At 44.7% G+C, this 17,543-nt stretch overlaps 1 protein-coding gene across 1 annotated transcript in view; it reads right to left on the minus strand.

The window, feature by feature from the left end:
* Positions 1-1,502: 1,502 nt before the first annotated feature.
* Positions 1,503-17,543, minus strand: part of snd1 (staphylococcal nuclease and tudor domain containing 1) — a 135,744-nt gene continuing 119,703 nt past the window's right edge. The window contains exons 22-24 of the mRNA XM_079294702.1: positions 13,346-13,549; positions 3,491-3,535; positions 1,503-1,952 (exon numbers count right to left, since the gene is read on the minus strand). Coding sequence (XP_079150828.1) covers positions 1,887-1,952; positions 3,491-3,535; positions 13,346-13,549 — 315 coding nt within the window. The 3' untranslated portion in view covers positions 1,503-1,886. The remainder of the gene's footprint in view (positions 1,953-3,490; positions 3,536-13,345; positions 13,550-17,543) is intronic.

A 17,543-nucleotide genomic window follows, 5' to 3' on the forward strand; every position in this document is an offset into this window, starting at 1 on the left:
CGAGCGGGAGTCAAACGACACCAAAAAGGAGGAAGGGATAACACAGACAAATCGGGAGCACATCGGCCCATCGCGGAGTCAAGGTGAAAAAAGAGGAAACGAGGGTGAGCATCAGACTGGCAAAAAAAAGAGGAAATATGATGAAAAGTATGTGTGTCTGGGCTTCACTTGGATTGGCAACGCAGATTGCCCAAAGCCGCAGTGCGTGGTGTGCAGTGAGGTTCTGGCTAAGCTGAAGCTCTTATTTACGTCGCCACCTGAACACCAAGCATGCCAGTGCAAGTCAAAAGCCCCTTACATATTTTAAATCGAAATTGGAGGAGTTACAAAACAGCCAAAAACAACTGGAGTCTCATTCATGTGTTGGGTCTATAAATGACGCACTACGGGCTTCATATCTGGTCACTTACAGAAGCGAGAAAGGGGCTACCGCACACAATCGGCGAAGACGTGTGCTTGCCAGCTGCCAGAGAGATGGTGGAATGTATGATTGGGGAGAAAGAAGCAAACAAGTTGGACATGATCCCGGTGTCCAACAACACTGTGTCGCCGCATCGATGCTTTGTCCGAAGACATCCTGGCTACATTAGTCGGTCATTAATTGTAAGTTAAATGTGATAATCTGAGCCTGTGCATGTGCGCTCGCCATCCTGATTGCTCTTTAAAAGTGACGCCTTGTGTAACTGAAAGTTATTGAAACTTTGTTGCAGTGTTTCAGGGCGTTTTCACACCTTCAGTTCGTTTGCTTTGTTCTGATTCAGGGATTAATATGATACAATGTTGCAGTTGCCCCTTTGCCCCTCATGTAAATGTGTTTTGGCATTGAGCTTACGCATGTTTCAAAACAACTCCTGCATGACATACATCAAGTTAAAATATACTAATACAATTGTAAAGGTTATAGAGCTGAAGATAAACTAGTTCAAGCTTCTAAACAATTCTGCATTGCTAAAAACTGCCATGCCTAAAATCAAACATCCAAACTCAAATCCTTAGTGGAACTCAGGCAGTGAGTGTAACAAGGACTGTCTATTAATTTGAGAAAATAAACAAAACCCTTTATCTTTGCTTATTTTTATTTTGCAGATTTTTAACAGAATGCAAAGGTCCATTATGTGGAAACAAATTCAAACACGCTTTCTGCTACGGCATACAGAGACAGAAAGAGAAGAGACTGCCAAAGACAGGATCATAACCATTTCTTTAGAATGTAAACTTTACAGAAGGAGAAAGAGATGATGGCGTCATAAAAGTGTGACAGTGAATAAACGACAAAACACCCGCAAATGTCATCACACAGATATACATCAAAGACAAAAATAAACTCATTTTTTTTTGTCTGTGTGGCTCCACCTACAGTATTTCTCTAAAATAATCCATTTACATTAGGGAAGAATTTATTTGCAAAAAAAAGCCCAAGCGTCTCCCCCAAACAGACCCTCCCTGAAGAAAGCAGGGCTCGAGCGTCAGAGAGCAAAGAACATGATTGGCTGAAACACGTAAGTAAGTATCAGATTTATTGTCAGTCACACAGGAATTCTGCTGAAAAGGTAACATGGTAAATAACACAGATTGGCAAGAGAGGTGGCAGTGAGCCATTAAGAAAAGAACGGATGAATGGAAAGTGATTCCTGCATGATTATGTATCCATTTAGCATTGCTAGCATGCTCTATTTGGCGCTTGGGGGGGGGGCTAGCTGGAGAAAATAAAATATGAGCAGAAAAGAAGTCTGGACTGGAGGGATGAAGTGTCAAATAAAAAGGAAGGTTGAGTCAATGCTTGTCGTTTAGTTTTTTTCGTCTTCTGTCTTCTGTCCAATGCGTCACTCGCCGTCCATGGTGGTCTTTGGAATGGTGTTGATTGGATGGTCGGTGTTCTTTTCTTTTTAACGTCTGTAACCAAACTCATCGGCATCGTCCGCACGGAAGTCCCCGTAGCGCCAAATATTGAGCTGAAGGGAAGAAAGCGAGAGAGGCATCACAGCAATAACCTCTCTTGCACATTGCATGGTCGGGAGGGAGAAAAGAAGAAGGAAAACAGAGTAGGCCGTAGACGAAAAGCCAGCATGCAACGTCGAAAGGTTAGGTCTCTGCTTTCACAGCCCAGTGTGAAGGCCGCTGCACCATCACCACCATTTAATCAGATTCTTTGTGCCCGACCGTCCGAGCTGGAGGCCCACAGCGCCCCAAACACCAGCCAGTCTATTACTTCCCCTACTCCATTACATTCACATATCTGCATTACAATGCAAATGGAAAAGTGTGTGTTTGGATCGGTATCCAGGATGCTATTAGTTATTTAAATGTGTAGAAAATGTGCAGTCTGAGGTGTGTGTGTGGGATGTTTCGTTTTTGGCTCTCACAAGCCTGCGCGCTCAGGTGTTAATGCTGTGATTCATGGCTAATTAGCGACTGTGCGAATTGGAATTAGTTATTAGGATGAATGAATGAATGGAGCCGTCTCTCACTCCACCACCTTCTTGTGTTTCCTCCCCGACAACATTGTAGTAACTGCAATTGTGATGAGAGCCAATTCCACCTCCGACTGGCTCATAGTCTGCGCATGCTGCACAATGACTGTTTGACATTTACATGAGTAAAAACCAAAATAGGATCCAAAAACTGTCTATGCAAGCTCAAGGGGGTTCTTTACAAACACTTTGGACATACGGCAATCGAGATCTATTGTTATTTATTTAGTTGTCTGTTGAAGGAAGACGGGGATATGTTGACTTTAAGCCTTTACACACCGGGGCCGTGACGAATAAACGACACAAAAGTACAAAACACTCCCCTGCATATCTCGGGCTTTTATTTTGGTAAACCAGGAGACGTGGATCAGGTTGCCTTGTCGAGGTTGAAAGAAGCCGCCTTGGTTCGGACTGCAGTATGAGGCCTCGGTGTTTGAAAGCCCCGTTTTATAATCTTCATAAATAAAAGGCACAACACGATTGGAGCTTCTGCACCAAAAATGTCGCTTTTTCGCCCTGAAATATTCGCATTGTTTGTGAAAGTATTTGACAAAAAAAACACATCGACTTGCAAAGCAATCGCACGAAAATAAACACCCCTATAGTTTTGCTTTTGTACAACGGAAATGTATTCATTCCTCATGACCTCCATTATTCTGCTGCCAATTTAAAGTGAACAGGCCGTTTCCTGGGCTCAAATAAAGTCATTTCCACAGGACAGTGTGCTGCCATTTGTCCCTGCTCTCCTTCTACCCCCACAGGCTGCGGGCGACAATCCATACGGGACAATGGCGTCGCATCTTGAGCGAGGGACAGACAAAAGCAGCAAAGAGAAACGAGAGCGCCTCTCCGGTAGTTTGTACAGACAAAGTAATTAGTGTCGTAACGTATTGTTGTTTTGGCAACATTCGATTTCTCACTGAGAGGCCGAAAAACAACACAATTATTAGGAAGAGGAAGCGACAGAGAGGCTGGTATAAAGAGAGAGGGAAAGACAATGAGTGGAGGAAGTGACTTACCCTGGCACTCTTGGCAGATTCTTGACTGTTCAGGTACTCCGTCACCTAGTGCAGGAAGAGAAGAGTCATTAGCATATCGCATCACTGCGTCACAGGTCGGGCTTGAAAGGATTAAGGTGCATACAGTAGTGCTGTAGAACAGACGTCGGAGTCACTTGGCTAACTTCATGACTTGCTGCTTGAGCTTCTCTAACACGCATTAGAATATTCAGTATGAACGATGGAAGACTTTGTCTTCATCAAGTTCCTGGTAAATACACAAGAAGGTAAAGCGCAGGAGCTTTTCACTCGTATTCAAGCTGTGCTGCCCCCAGACACACCCGACTCATGTATAGACATGTGACACACACACATGCAAGTTGCTCAGTAGGAGCATCAAATGATCTTGGTTACATATTAATGCATTTGTTTACGGGGACACAGAAGTGGACAAACGTAATATGGACATTATACTGTAAGTACAGAGAGGATACATGAGTCGGAGGAAGGCAATGTGCAGTGTTGAGCATATTGACCGCTTCTGCTAGAACCGCCAATTAACCTCAATGAATGAACCAGTGATGAGTCATAGGGCAAAGGGGTGGGGGCTGGCTGGGGCAGAGAGAGAGAGTTTGGTCAGATGGGTGCAGTGGATGTATGGGACCTTGGAAAGCCTGATGGCAGACACTCTGAGTGGAGCTGTCCTCCACCATTACAATGTCAGCGAGGGTACAGAGTAATGAAGCCCGACACACACACACACACACAGTTCACCTCGCCTCCACCATGTTCACCCCTGGCCACTCACATTCCGTCTGAATGGTGGAAGTATAATGAAAAAAAAGAAAGAACTCAAAGAAAGCAAGAAAAGATGGAGACAGAAAAGATGAGTCATCGAGTTGTTGTGATGGATTCAATTGTGCACCATGTTTCGTAGCTTATTATAGGAGCAGATGAGCTGGATTTCACACTCAGACGAACACACACACGCACACGCCAGAACAAGATGCCAGATGTTAAAACTGTCAAGTGTGGATGGGGCCCTGGAGTTTAATTGCTTGGCTAGCTTGATTTGAGAGCAACGCTGCACATGGCACCGCCAAGATAACAGACCTGCAGCTGGATGGTACAGCCACTCTGTCGGAGGGAGTGCATGCGTGAGTGTGTGGCTTGGGAAAGTGCAGTGGCTGCACAAGTCATCCATCAAAGCCAACTAAAGGAGAGATGTTTTTGGAAGGCGTTGGGGATATGGCATCTCGGTCCCATCGGGCAGATGTCCCCATATGGAGGACCCAGCCGAAGATCTTTCACGGGCACAAAAGGCAAAGCGATGCCATTTGGCTTCTTCCCCAGTGCTGCACTTGGACAGCTAGGGGCCGACTAAAAGGAAGTGGAAGAGGATTTCATATCTGCCAAAGTGGATCCAGCAATATTTGAACACAGAAAAGAGACTTTACACGAGAAAAACGGCTCGGAATATAAACCCCAGCTCAACACAAAAACCATGTTCACTCCTCACTTTTGCCAAACTCCACGTAGCCGAGAATCAGCATCCAAAGAATTCTGTGAAAGACGCTTAGTCGAGAGCACTACAGCACAATGTGCACAGATGACATGCCGCCATGTTGGCGCTAGCGCGGTGAGCCTCTTTGTGCTCCGGGCGGGAGGGTGCCTTTCCTGGCTCGCCCTCATCTTTCACTGTTCTGCTCACTTCAGCTCAGAGCAACACAACGGCCAATCAGTGTGTGCAGCTGAACACCGCCGATGACAGCCCCACGTATCCTGTCCCCGGATCCTTCTTTCACAGCTTTTCTATTGGCTCCAGTAGAGAGGCATAATAGTTCATTCAGACGCAAAAACTCATGTGGAGATGACTTAATAAAGGATTTTTTTTTTTTTTTGTCGCCTTTGGGAAACAAGTGCAACGTTAAACACGGGAGGATGGAAAAGGAGGAATGATGGGAGGGTTGTCGGAACAGAAATAAATGATGCTCCGGCAAAGCGAAGGCGAGGGGCCGACGAGGAAGAAGCTTAAAGTTGATTATGTGATCCGGGTGAGGAGGAGAATATGAAACGCAACAAAACAAAAAAAAAGAGGATAATCAATGAGGGGAGAAGGAAAACGTAGCGCTTTTGGAAGGGGATTGGGTGGCAGAAGGCGGCGGGTGACAGCGAGCTTGTCGGGATGACCCTACAGAGCTCCCATATGCCAGACAGATGCCGTGTTCGGTGAGCAGTGGCCATGGACACTGGCGGTAGCGAAGGAAATGCCGCTCGGCTGAGTCGGATGCTGCGTATGTTGGAGTGCCGCCGAACATGTGCGGTTTAAGTCCTCGCGTGCATTGAACTCGGAGTCCGCAACACAACAAGTCTCTGAAAGTTCAGCTGAAGTCAAATTGTTAAGATTTCACGCCAACAGTTCACTTTGTCACTGAGACTAGAAAACTCGGTTTTTGTTTTTGCATGCAGGTAACTTTCTCGCTGCAGACTTGGGGCGAGACTTTGTGTAAGTGTGATGCTTCTCGTAAGACGAGCGACAGGTGGTGCGGGTCTGGTGTTTTGGCACTCGTCTGCCTGGCTGTGAATCCGTCTCTGCCTGAGAGCGAGCCGGCGCATTTTGCCCGCGCTGGCCGGCACGCCATGCCCAGGTGGTGTTCTGGTATGCATGGTGTGAAAGTGATGGATCTGAGCAACCACTAACGTGGCAGCTTTTCAACAGGTTGTGCGCGTCTGGTGCGTAGGTGAGCTGCCTCTATTGCTATTTATTTTTTGTAATTTCACAGCACGCAAAAAGTGCAAAGTGAAACCAGGTTTTGGATCGGGTGCATGTGAGTGGCAAGTGACAAATCAAAGTTCCAGCATCGGGGTGTGCTTTGTTGGTCCTTGCTACTGAGATGGGATGTCACAAAAAAAACCACTTGAGTGGAAAAGGGAACAATGAGGCTCGTCCTCCACGCATGTTGAGCTTTTCTCATTAGTTTTTCTCAATTGCTAAAACACGAAAGCCCATTGGCTGAACAAAGTTCCCAGTTGCCTGAACTCATTTAGCTGATTGTGCAGTCTGTTGTCAATACCTTAAACTGTGTCACATGGTAAAACACAATTTGCAGATCTCACTTAGACTTTTCAGCAAAACTCTCAACACATTCTCAGTCTCAAAACACATTCTGCACTCTAATGCACATGTCATCCACACTGGTAAACACAAGTGGCAACAATCAAATACAAATAGAGAACACATGTCATTGATTAAACACAATCACTCAACATGGATTTCACTTGTATCAAATGATGTGACACAACCAATATTAGCCAGTTTAGAGAGCAAACAGGTGGTTGAAGGTGGGAAGGAGAAAGTCTGAGAATGGATAGAAGAAACAATGTGAGAGGACATCGTGCTTTCTATTTGTTACGGTAACAGTACTGACTGCTCAATAGATTTTGACTGGTTGCAGGTTCATATCAACAAAGAACAAGAATTACAGAATCACAGAGACAAAGGACACGTTTGTGAGATGCAGGGTACAGTACTGTAAAAATAGGGGTCCAAGGAGGAGGAAGAACAAAAGAAATTGCAAAGAGTAAAGCACAGTCGTCATTTCTGATCAATTTTGAGCGACTGTAACAGAACATGTTTTCGTTCATATGAAATTTGTTTTGAGATTAAAAATCGACTTCTCCCTGAGAACTATATGTTTTGAACAATGTGCTTTCTATTTATTGGTGTATTGTTTACTGACTGCTTGATGGTGTATATTATTTTGATCACTTTGTTTATGATTTGAGAGCAGTGTTTGATTTTGAGCACAGGTAAAACTGTTTTGAGGCGAAAGTTTCATTTTCCAAGAGGATGCAGAGGTTTTGTAAATCGTGCTTGAAGATGAGGTTTTGTGTTTACAGTTTTGAGAGAACGGGTGACCGTTTCAAGAAATGTGTCTCAGCAATTGAGAAAAACTGCAACAGCAATGACGATCAGACACACAGCCTCCCAGACGAGAGCAGTCAAACTCCAACCACAAAAAAAAGAAACAAGGAGAAGCTACTCGCTCCAATTTGTCAGTTTCTTAGTTGCTGCATTGCTCGTCCTTTCCTACTGCTCTCTCAATCCTCATTACGTCTCCTTTCATTCTCCCTCCACAGCTCCGCCTGCCATCGCCGGCTCCTTTCGACTCAAAGCAGCCAACTCTGCACAAGGCAGGTTGTAGTCGGAGCGTTTGCCGGAACATAACTTTTTATGTCTGTAACTCACAGTTTCAAGTGGAGTGTGCTTGGCTGAGCTGTGGATTGTAGTCCTAAGAGATGCCTCTCATTTAAACATGCCAAGAGCATGAATACTGCATGGCAAGCAGGGAGCAGGGGAAAGTCTCCCCAGACTGTTCACTGTACAAGTGGTTTGATCGTGAAAAGGCTCATAAGCAGCAGATAGCCGGGGACAGAAGCCTGGTGTATGCGTGAGAGGAGGTCGGTTTGTTGAAATAAATGTAGGATTGAAAGATTGCCATCGACTTTGCTCATTTTTACAGATGTGCCTCTTTGTCCCATACAAATAAGAGAAATTAAATTCCATGAATGATGCAACCGTGTTCCCTGTAAACTGCAGTCTTCTTTTTGCAGACAATAACTGTTAGATACACTCTTAGTTAGCATACATCAGTTTACTACTTTGTGAAAAGCTGAGCCTCATATGTACATCGTCATGTGTACGAGTGTCATTGTCCTTATCCGGGGTAAACTGGGAAAACACCATGTTGCATGCTGGTCCCCCCAGCATGGCTGTCGGAGGAGATCAGGCGCTTTGGCGGGAACGTGGCACGACAAGCCCACCAGCATGGGTTCATAGAGTTAAAGACACACACACACACACACATGTGAAACACGTGCACACACGCACGCACGCACACAACAAATGCAAGGACTAACAACAGATATCACAAAGAACATTTTGCAATGCTCTCCCAGGGGCACTGGAGAGAAAACAAGTCTTATGTCAACATTAATGCATGATAGAGATATGTCACACACACACACACTAACTTTTATAGAGGCTGCGTAAGGAGTTAGCTTCTTCTTTTCTCCAATATCTATTTTCCATCTCCCACGAGGTCACAGAACTCAAAATAATACAAGATTTTTGAACAATGTGGTGCCTCCACTCCCCTCCTGACAATCCTCCGCTCACCCCTCAGGGCGTGTGGGAGGGAGGAGATAGTGTGCGGCTATGTTCAGGGCTATGTTCGTCCACTCTGGACAACAGCGGCGCTACGACATGAACCGCTGTTTGCCCGCGAGGCCTCATTTTTGTTCCAGCGAGATTACTGGATAGTATCAGTGCCTCAACAACACGGCAGCAGCAGCACACTACATCACACGAGAGCCCCCTTACTGTCGGGTATGTGTACCGCACGACACAATAGGTCTCTGATAAATGGAACAGCCCGTCCCTGGGGGCATCCTGTATGGATTCCCCACATGCAGCTGTAACTACACTTCTTAGCACACCATTTCATCTTCATCTACAGTTTCAACCTCCATTAACACAATTGCTGCGCAAGGCCTCCGAGTGAATACAGCAACAACAGAGGGAAAGAAGATAAAAGGAAATAAATAAATAAAAACTGCATTCCCCAGGGGGCTGCTGGGTAATTAAAGATTCCAGGACTCTCATCTGCAGCTTTCACTCTTCGGGAGCCACCTCACAGCTGTCTTTCCCCACAATCTTCCTTCTGCTGACAAACGCACAACTCTGTAACATTTCAATAAAGATCTGAAGCAAGTCTTTACAAACGTGTGTCGACACATTCATCTCTGCAGCAGGGAAAGCAATGGGAATGAGGTCTAGGTCGATATAGGCTCTGTCGCTGTTGGTGATTGATAATAATTGGGCTCGCTAGATAGTGACAGACACGGCCGTGTTTGTAATTGACTTGTAATTGGCAAACGGGAGATTATTAGCTCGTAACGCTGATGAACTTTGGGGGGCTAGCAGCGATCTCGGTTCGCTGAGGTGACTGGGCGACGCGCAGAAAACACCGGTGAAGAGCAGCAGAGCACAAAAGGTGGTGCTTCTAACCACGCTGTCACCTTACAATTGAGTCATTTCAGCTATTTCTGCAACAAAGAGAGCAGCTGCAGGCACTTATTACCCGTGTACCCAATCAGGTAGAAAGGGAAAAATACATTTATAGTGCATGTAGTTATCCGTTGAGCCCACTTTCTTCCTCTTGTTCTTTTTCAAATATTAGCCCCGAGGCACACGCACACACACACACACACACACACACACACACACACACACACACACACACACACACACACACACACACACACACACACACACACACAGTTCTTGTCTCCCTGCTGTACGCCTTCACTTAAAATTACAAAAGAGAGGCATAACTGTCAACTCAGTGTGAGCTCACAGGGCAGAGCCGGCTGATGCAAGATGGAAATAATTGCAGATAACAGCATTTCAAAAAAATTAAAATCACAGCTCATTATGAGGCCAACGCCAGATCTGATCTGAGTGCCTCTCCACTTGAATTCCTGGAGATTATTGTTCATCATGACATGGTATGGAAAGAAAAAAAAGCAAATTAGCAGCTCCGTTCCTAAAGCTCAGTTTGGATAGCAGGAACAGCAAAGGTTCAGGGGAAAAAAAGCACATGGGCAGGAGGAAGAGTGGGGAAAGCACCAGGAGTTGAGGGAGTGACGTGCAGAAGGTGGAGGAAGTAAGAAGAACGAGTACAGGGAAGAGAAGAGGCGGTGGGAAGGAGAAAGCAATGGATGAAACCAGACTGAACAATGAGTGGAGGGACACATGAAGCAGGGTGACGAAAGAGAGAGAAGTGTTTCAGTGAGGGAGTGCGTGCCGGTGTGGCAACTTGCCATTCCGAGCGGTGGTCAGCTGATGGTGCCAAGGACAATTTAAGGATGGCTTAGTATATCTACTGCGCCTGAGGTGGAGACGGCATGGACTCAGTGCGAGTGTCGGGTCAGAGAAAGAGAACTCTAAATATGCCGTCTGTACACACACACACAGGACATTTACCGTACATTCAACGTTTCTTGTGCATGTTGAGGCCCTTTGAAGAAACTTTACACTTTCTTTCATTCCCGCAATTTGTGGCGGATAAAATCAATGCACTCACATTCACTAGATTTCATACTAAAGGGGAGAAATAGCGAGTGCCGTTCAACGCAACTCAAGAATTACAGCTGCCAAGAGGCCATCAGACCAAATGACGTGGTTGACGCCGCTCTAACTACGGCTGTTCCGAGAGCAACCATTACCGTCGAGCGTTGCTAACAGCTCATTTACGACGCCGACGGGAAAAGAGCGCGTACAAATGGCTGCCACTTTGCATCGCAGCCATTTGCTCCAGACAATGTACAGCAGTGCTGTGCCTGAGGCAACAATACAAGTTGATTTCTGTAGAAGCACATTCTCAAGGTCTATATCTGGATTCAAAACGTCTTGAGTGGCGACAAAGAGGAAGAGCGGGTGGAGAAACAAATAGACGGGTAGTGTGATGCAGTAAGGCAACCGATTTATTCTTTGAGAGTAAATATTTGAAACGAGCGCGACAGTTACTGGCCCCTGATGTACCTACTGCATGTAATGTGAGGCACATCAATGTCCCGTCTGTTTCCTGTGATAAAGCAATGATATCACTCACTGACGATACTCTAAATATCAATCACTCATAAACAACGCGTGTGCTAAAGGACTGCACATGATGTGCCAGTTGAATGGCAGATTCAACTATATCCTCAATCACATTAGATCTGCTTGATTGTGAGTGTTGGATAGATTATACATACACGAGGGCTCCCGTTCAGGCTCTGGCACTACATTTTGGGTCAGTTCACCGGATATAGGACAATGTCAGCTGCACTTATCTCCCATCGGCACCTCTGGGTCACTCTGTCAATCCCCCCCCCCTCAATAAGTACAGATTATCAATCACAATTTGGCTTACGGATTCCTCCTCTTAATGTCCCACTTCCCTCCAATCAGACACCAGCAGCTGGCATGCATATGATCATCTTTTCACAATGCCTGTGCCATGAACGTGTTGTATAGCTGCAACAAAAGCCATCCATATGGTGTACATAGCGGGCATCCGCCAATGTAGGGCGAGAAATGCACTCGAAAAAAAGAAGAAAAAGACATAAAACCCCAAATGGATGAATATCCCTCTCCCCTCTTTCTTCCCCCTCTCTTGGGACAATGCCATCCTCAAAGACTGGTATTAACCTTCAGTGCACTTACGACCGACTATTGATAGACACTGAAGTGCCAGTGAGCATTACAGCCCATCTGTTACGCAATGCTCAGCGCGAGAGAATACAGATTACAATGACCGTGTTCCGATCCCCCCGGAATGGATAATGAATATAGAATAGAGCCAAAATGGAACAGATAGGAAGGACAAAAGTCACTTCGCGATGAGTCCGGATGAGTGAGAGCAGAGAAAGGAGGACGGAGCTCAGGGTGAGCCGGCTCGGATCCGCCAAAACTCCAGGGCGACTTTCTATAAAAGAGGGGGAACGCAACATCGTCGTCGTATATTGAGTCTGATATAATCGACATTACTCAGTTTGGATAAAGAACCGACTACAGTGTACGTAAAACCATAAAAACACACATTTTTGGGCAACACCGCTGCTTGTTAAGCTTTCTCCAGATCAAACTGTTGGTCTGTAGCCAGCGAGGAGACGCTGGAGACGCAGCTGTTGAATACTAAAGAGGAAGCATTTGATTTAACGGAACCTAAATCGGTGAAGTCTATAAACCTATTAGTCCGATGGCCGAAAGGTTTAAATCAGTCTCCTTTGTCTGTCGGCTCCATTGCCCAGAGACTGCGTTACGGTTTCCGGCTACTCCTCAGAGGTCAGGGGTCAATACACTGACACACAGTGCGTTATTGACTGACCGAGGCGGGAAGTGCTTCTATCTGTGATCTACAAGAATGAGTTATCAACCGCGTCTCCGCGTGCGAGCGAAAGAATGTCTTCGCATACGTTTTCTTCCCACCACCCTCTACATTTGTATAAATGTATACGTTGATTGCCACCAATTACACTCTGGTGGACACGTTTCCCCATTCCTGTGTGATTTACAAATGTAAAATAAATAGAGTGACTAATGTTGGGTTTATGCGGAAGCAGTCATTGGCGACAGGAATAAATATCCCACATTCTCCTTTATCTTTGGTGTGCAGAGTGGCTTTGAGTCTGCCGGGCCAATTAGCATAATGAGAGGAAAGTAAATGAGCGACGCTTCGCCGTTTGACAAAATGGCTGCCATCTGGGGCAAATAGCAGAGGTGTTTCCTGTGTGAGAGAGAGGCGCATTATACCAGTGATACCTGCTTTAATTTATATTTTAAACAAATTCATACATCACAAACAGACGGAAACGACTGGGCAGATGAACGTGAGCATGAAAATGTGGTAATTATTGGATCGTTAGAGAGCTGTAGGCAGGATTTAGACCTTTTAACATTCAATAATACACAAGGGGCCCGTTTTACAATGAGCGAGACATATTTAGTGTTTAAAATACAAGCTTAGTCTATTTGGAACAGCGCTGATACAAATATTGATCCATACTGTGCACTTTCACAGCACTGAGACACTAAATAACAAAAGCAGGGCTGAGAAATCAATAGAAAATGTATAGAAATTGACATTATGAATTTCTCTAATAACTCTTTAACTGACCTGTTTAATCATATCAGTCTTTTCCACAAACAAGTGCAAGACCGGAGATAGGAAAAAACAACAACTAATGAAGCGAGGAAGAGAAGCACACATCAGCCTTAAGTAACACCGCCGTCCCATCCGCGAGAGTATATCCCATCTTTCTACTCACAATCTTCTGCAGGTGCTTCTCCTTGCGGACGTCCACCATGACCAAGCCTTCCTTGACCAGGCCGAGGCCCGCGTCGTCCTTGGTGTCCCCAAACTGTATTGTGACATGTGGGCAGGTGGCACCCTGGAACTCCACGTTCATCAGGCACTGGCTGTTCTGGATGTCCCGCACAATGCAGTCCACCACGTCCGCACGGCCATCCTCCTAAAAGAGGCGAGGGAGGGGATCAGGAACAGAGAGGAGGCGACAGAAGAACAGGAAATGGGGCGTGTTGGGATGGAGGCAGTGAAGAAAAGTAGATTGAGGAGATAAGGGAAGGAGAAAGAGAAGGATGAGGAAAAAGGGTGAAAGGGCTAATTAGTATATTATCTCCAATGGCGCCCAAACAAATGAGCATACACACACAAATGCATGCTATGCAGAGGCTGATAAATACGCTCTACATATGCATGAACCTAACTGTGACATCTGAATCCTGTCAGGTGGAAAAACTGTTCAGAAAATGGAAGAAAAAACTAAAAACCTGTCCACACGCACTTTGTAACGTGGTCAGTAGGAACACATTCAATCACGTCATTCTCCAATCGATTACAATTACATGATCACTCACACAGTCAGTCATGTAGCACAGCAATTATCTACTCAAGCAGTTCAAGAGACTTTAGTTTGGTCTGATTCTCACCCACCCTCATCCTGTCCCTTTCTTCTCATCCTTTAGTTAGTTGCCTCGCAGTCTCTTATTCCTAACCTTCTTGAATGTGAAAGGGCAGCATTTGATTGAACACATGGTGGAGAAGGAGGTGGAACAGCTGCAATGCAATACTGACTACACGTCCTCCAGCAGGCTGGGCCGAAAGCGACAAAAACAAGGGAGCTGTATCTTCAGAGGCAGGATGAGACTTAAAAACTAAAAAAAAGAAAAAATCAGTCCCTGGCCATCATCCATCCCTCCCTTACACCATCCATCTCTTTGCTTCCCTTCTTTCTCGCCCTGGTCTTGTCTCCATGGCAACCCCCTTCAAGTTAGCCGCCCTTGGGTATGTGTGTGTCTGGTGTTATGTGTTAGTGTGTGTGTGTGTGGGCAGAGAAGCTTGTTCAAGGCACAAAACCACAAGGCCTATTTTGTCCCCGCTCTCCCCCTGGTTGTTACAGAACAAGAATACTTTGACGCTCGTGAGGGGAATACAACATTGATGAGGGCCTTCTAGTGAACCTCTCTTGTCCACCACATATGACCTGCTTATAGCACTAAAAACATGCCACATATGACCTGCTTATAGCACTAAAAACACACCACATATGACCTGCTTATAGCACTAAAAACACACCACATATGACCTGCTTATAGCACTAAAAACATACCACATATGACCTGCTTATAGCACTAAAAACACACCACATATGACCTGCTTATAGCACTAAAAACACACCACATATGACCTGCTTATAGCACTAAAACACACCACATATCACCTGCTTATAGCACAAACATACCACATATGACCTGCTTATAGCACTAAAACACACCACATATCACCTGCTTATAGCACTAAAAACATACCACATATGACCTGCTTATAGCACTAAAACACACCACATATCACCTGCTTATAGCACTAAAAACACACCACATATCACCTGCTTATAGCACTAAAAACACACCACATATCACCTGCTTATAGCACTAAAAACACACCACATATCACCTGCTTATAGCACTAAAAACACACCACATATCACCTGCTTATAGCACTAAAACACACCACATATCACCTGCTTATAGCACTAAAAACACACCACATATGACCTGCTTATATCACTAAAACACACCACATATGACCTGCTTATAGCACTAAAAACACACCACATATGACCTGCTTATATCACTAAAACACACCACATATGACCTGCTTATAGCACTAAAAACACACCACATATGACCTGCTTATAGCACTAAAAACACACCACATATCACCTGCTTATAGCACTAAAAACACACCACATATGACCGGCTTATATCACTAAAACACACCACATATCACCTGCTTATATCACTAAAAACACACCACATATCACCTGATTATAGCACTAAAACACACCACATATGACCTGCTTATAGCACTAAAAACACACCACATATGACCTGCTTATATCACTAAAAACACACCACATATCACCTGCTTATATCACTAAAAACACACCACATATCACCTGATTATAGCACTAAAACACACCACATATCACCTGCTTATAGCACTAAAAACACACCACATATCACCTGCTTATAGCACTAAAAACATACCACATATGACCTGCTTATAGCACTAAAAACACACCACATATCACCTGCTTATAGCACTAAAAACACACCACATATGACCTGCTTATAGCACTAAAAACACACCACATATAACCTGCTTATAGCACTAAAAACATACCACATATCACCTGCTTATAGCACTAAAAACATACCACATATGACCTGCTTATAGCACTAAAAACACACCACATATCACCTGCTTATAGCACTAAAAACACACCACATATGACCTGCTTATAGCACTAAAAACACACCACATATAACCTGCTTATAGCACTAAAACATACCACATATGACCTGCTTATAGCACTAAAAACACACCACATATCACCTGCTTATAGCACTAAAAACATACCACATATCACCTGCTTATAGCACTAAAAACACCACATATCACCTGCTTATAGCACTAAAACACACCACATATCACCTGCTTATAGCACTAAAACACACCACATATCACCTGCTTATAGCACTAAAAACATACCACATATGACCTGCTTATAGCACTAAAACACACCACATATGACCTGCTTATAGCGCTATAAAGCACTACAAATGCATCGACATAAATGTTTTTACACAAAGCATTACTACAGGGAATGACTTAAATCAAGAAAGATATGATAAAATAATAATACATTTAATAATCTGATCATGCATGAATAAAATAAATGCATCAATGCAGGCTCGTGTCAAAAGGTACTTTTCAGCCTTTTCTAGTCGCATTTATTTGGCATTTTTAGCAAACAATCAAGACCTCTTGCTGCAAGTGGATTGTTTTGCATGACTGTTAATGAGAAAGGGTAGATGCTGGTGCATTCAAGTGCATGAAATGCAAATTAAATTAATGGATTTTTAATGCATAAACCCTCTGAAATCCAGATGAATACAGACCACTGACATTAATGAGTGGCTATTGTGCGGTTGGACTTTTTGTGTGTGGCATTCATTAGAATTTATTTAGTTTTACATCTTTTGTTTTTTCATAAGTGCACTCTTGGCATACACTACTTTCTCTAATTAGCTGACGGGGCATAATAAAGACGAGGCAGCGTGTCCCGAGTGCAGTCAGCTGGGAGTTCACAACATCTGTAATGAAATTGGATTGAATAGTGAAACAATGTGTGCAGTAGCTGTTGCTCAGACAGAGGTAACTTCTGCAGTCAAACGTCATGGAGATAACGCGTGCATTGTGTCCTCGTACGTAATCAAGTTACAAGCACACAACTCAGGTACGGTACCGTTTTCCCTTCAGCAAAACCGTGACAGTGCATTCACCATTCCGACATCTTTTGAAGATATTGTCACCAAATGGAACATTTTGTGAAAAATGCAGTGGAAAGCAGCGGCGTGATCTCGTCTCGCTGGCGGGCTTTTGGTAAGAAAATAACGATTTTAAGACGATGAAGCTCCATAACTTAGCGAAGACAGACACCTTTTGTGCAGGGCATCGGGTAGATGGTTGCGAGACAAAAGGCAACAACCTCTCCTATGTGCACGCAGCGACGTCGGAGCACGAGTGGGGCACCGTGCTGTCAGCGTGAGCAACAAGCTTCAGATAAAGCAGACGGCAAACGCATGAAAGGAAACCCAAGAGGACATAGGAAGAACAGGAAAAAGGTTAGACGGATGTAGAGAGAAGGAGAGGTGGAAGGTGTATGTCAAGCTTCCAACATGTGGGAAAGCTTTGTGCGAGTGTGTGTGTTTGGAGGCTAGAAAGTGCAGGTGATGCCTTTGTCCCCTGGGGTGGACCAACAGATGGGCCACTTCATCCTTCAGAATACACCGACTCATGAGACAGGTGTCAGCATGCATGCAGGCACTACCAGCTCTCACACAGACGCACACACACATGACTTCCACTGTGACAGTGAA

Source organism: Melanostigma gelatinosum (genome assembly GCF_949748355.1).
Source record: "Melanostigma gelatinosum genome assembly, chromosome: 22".
In the NCBI taxonomy this organism is placed as follows: domain Eukaryota; kingdom Metazoa; phylum Chordata; class Actinopteri; order Perciformes; family Zoarcidae; genus Melanostigma; species Melanostigma gelatinosum.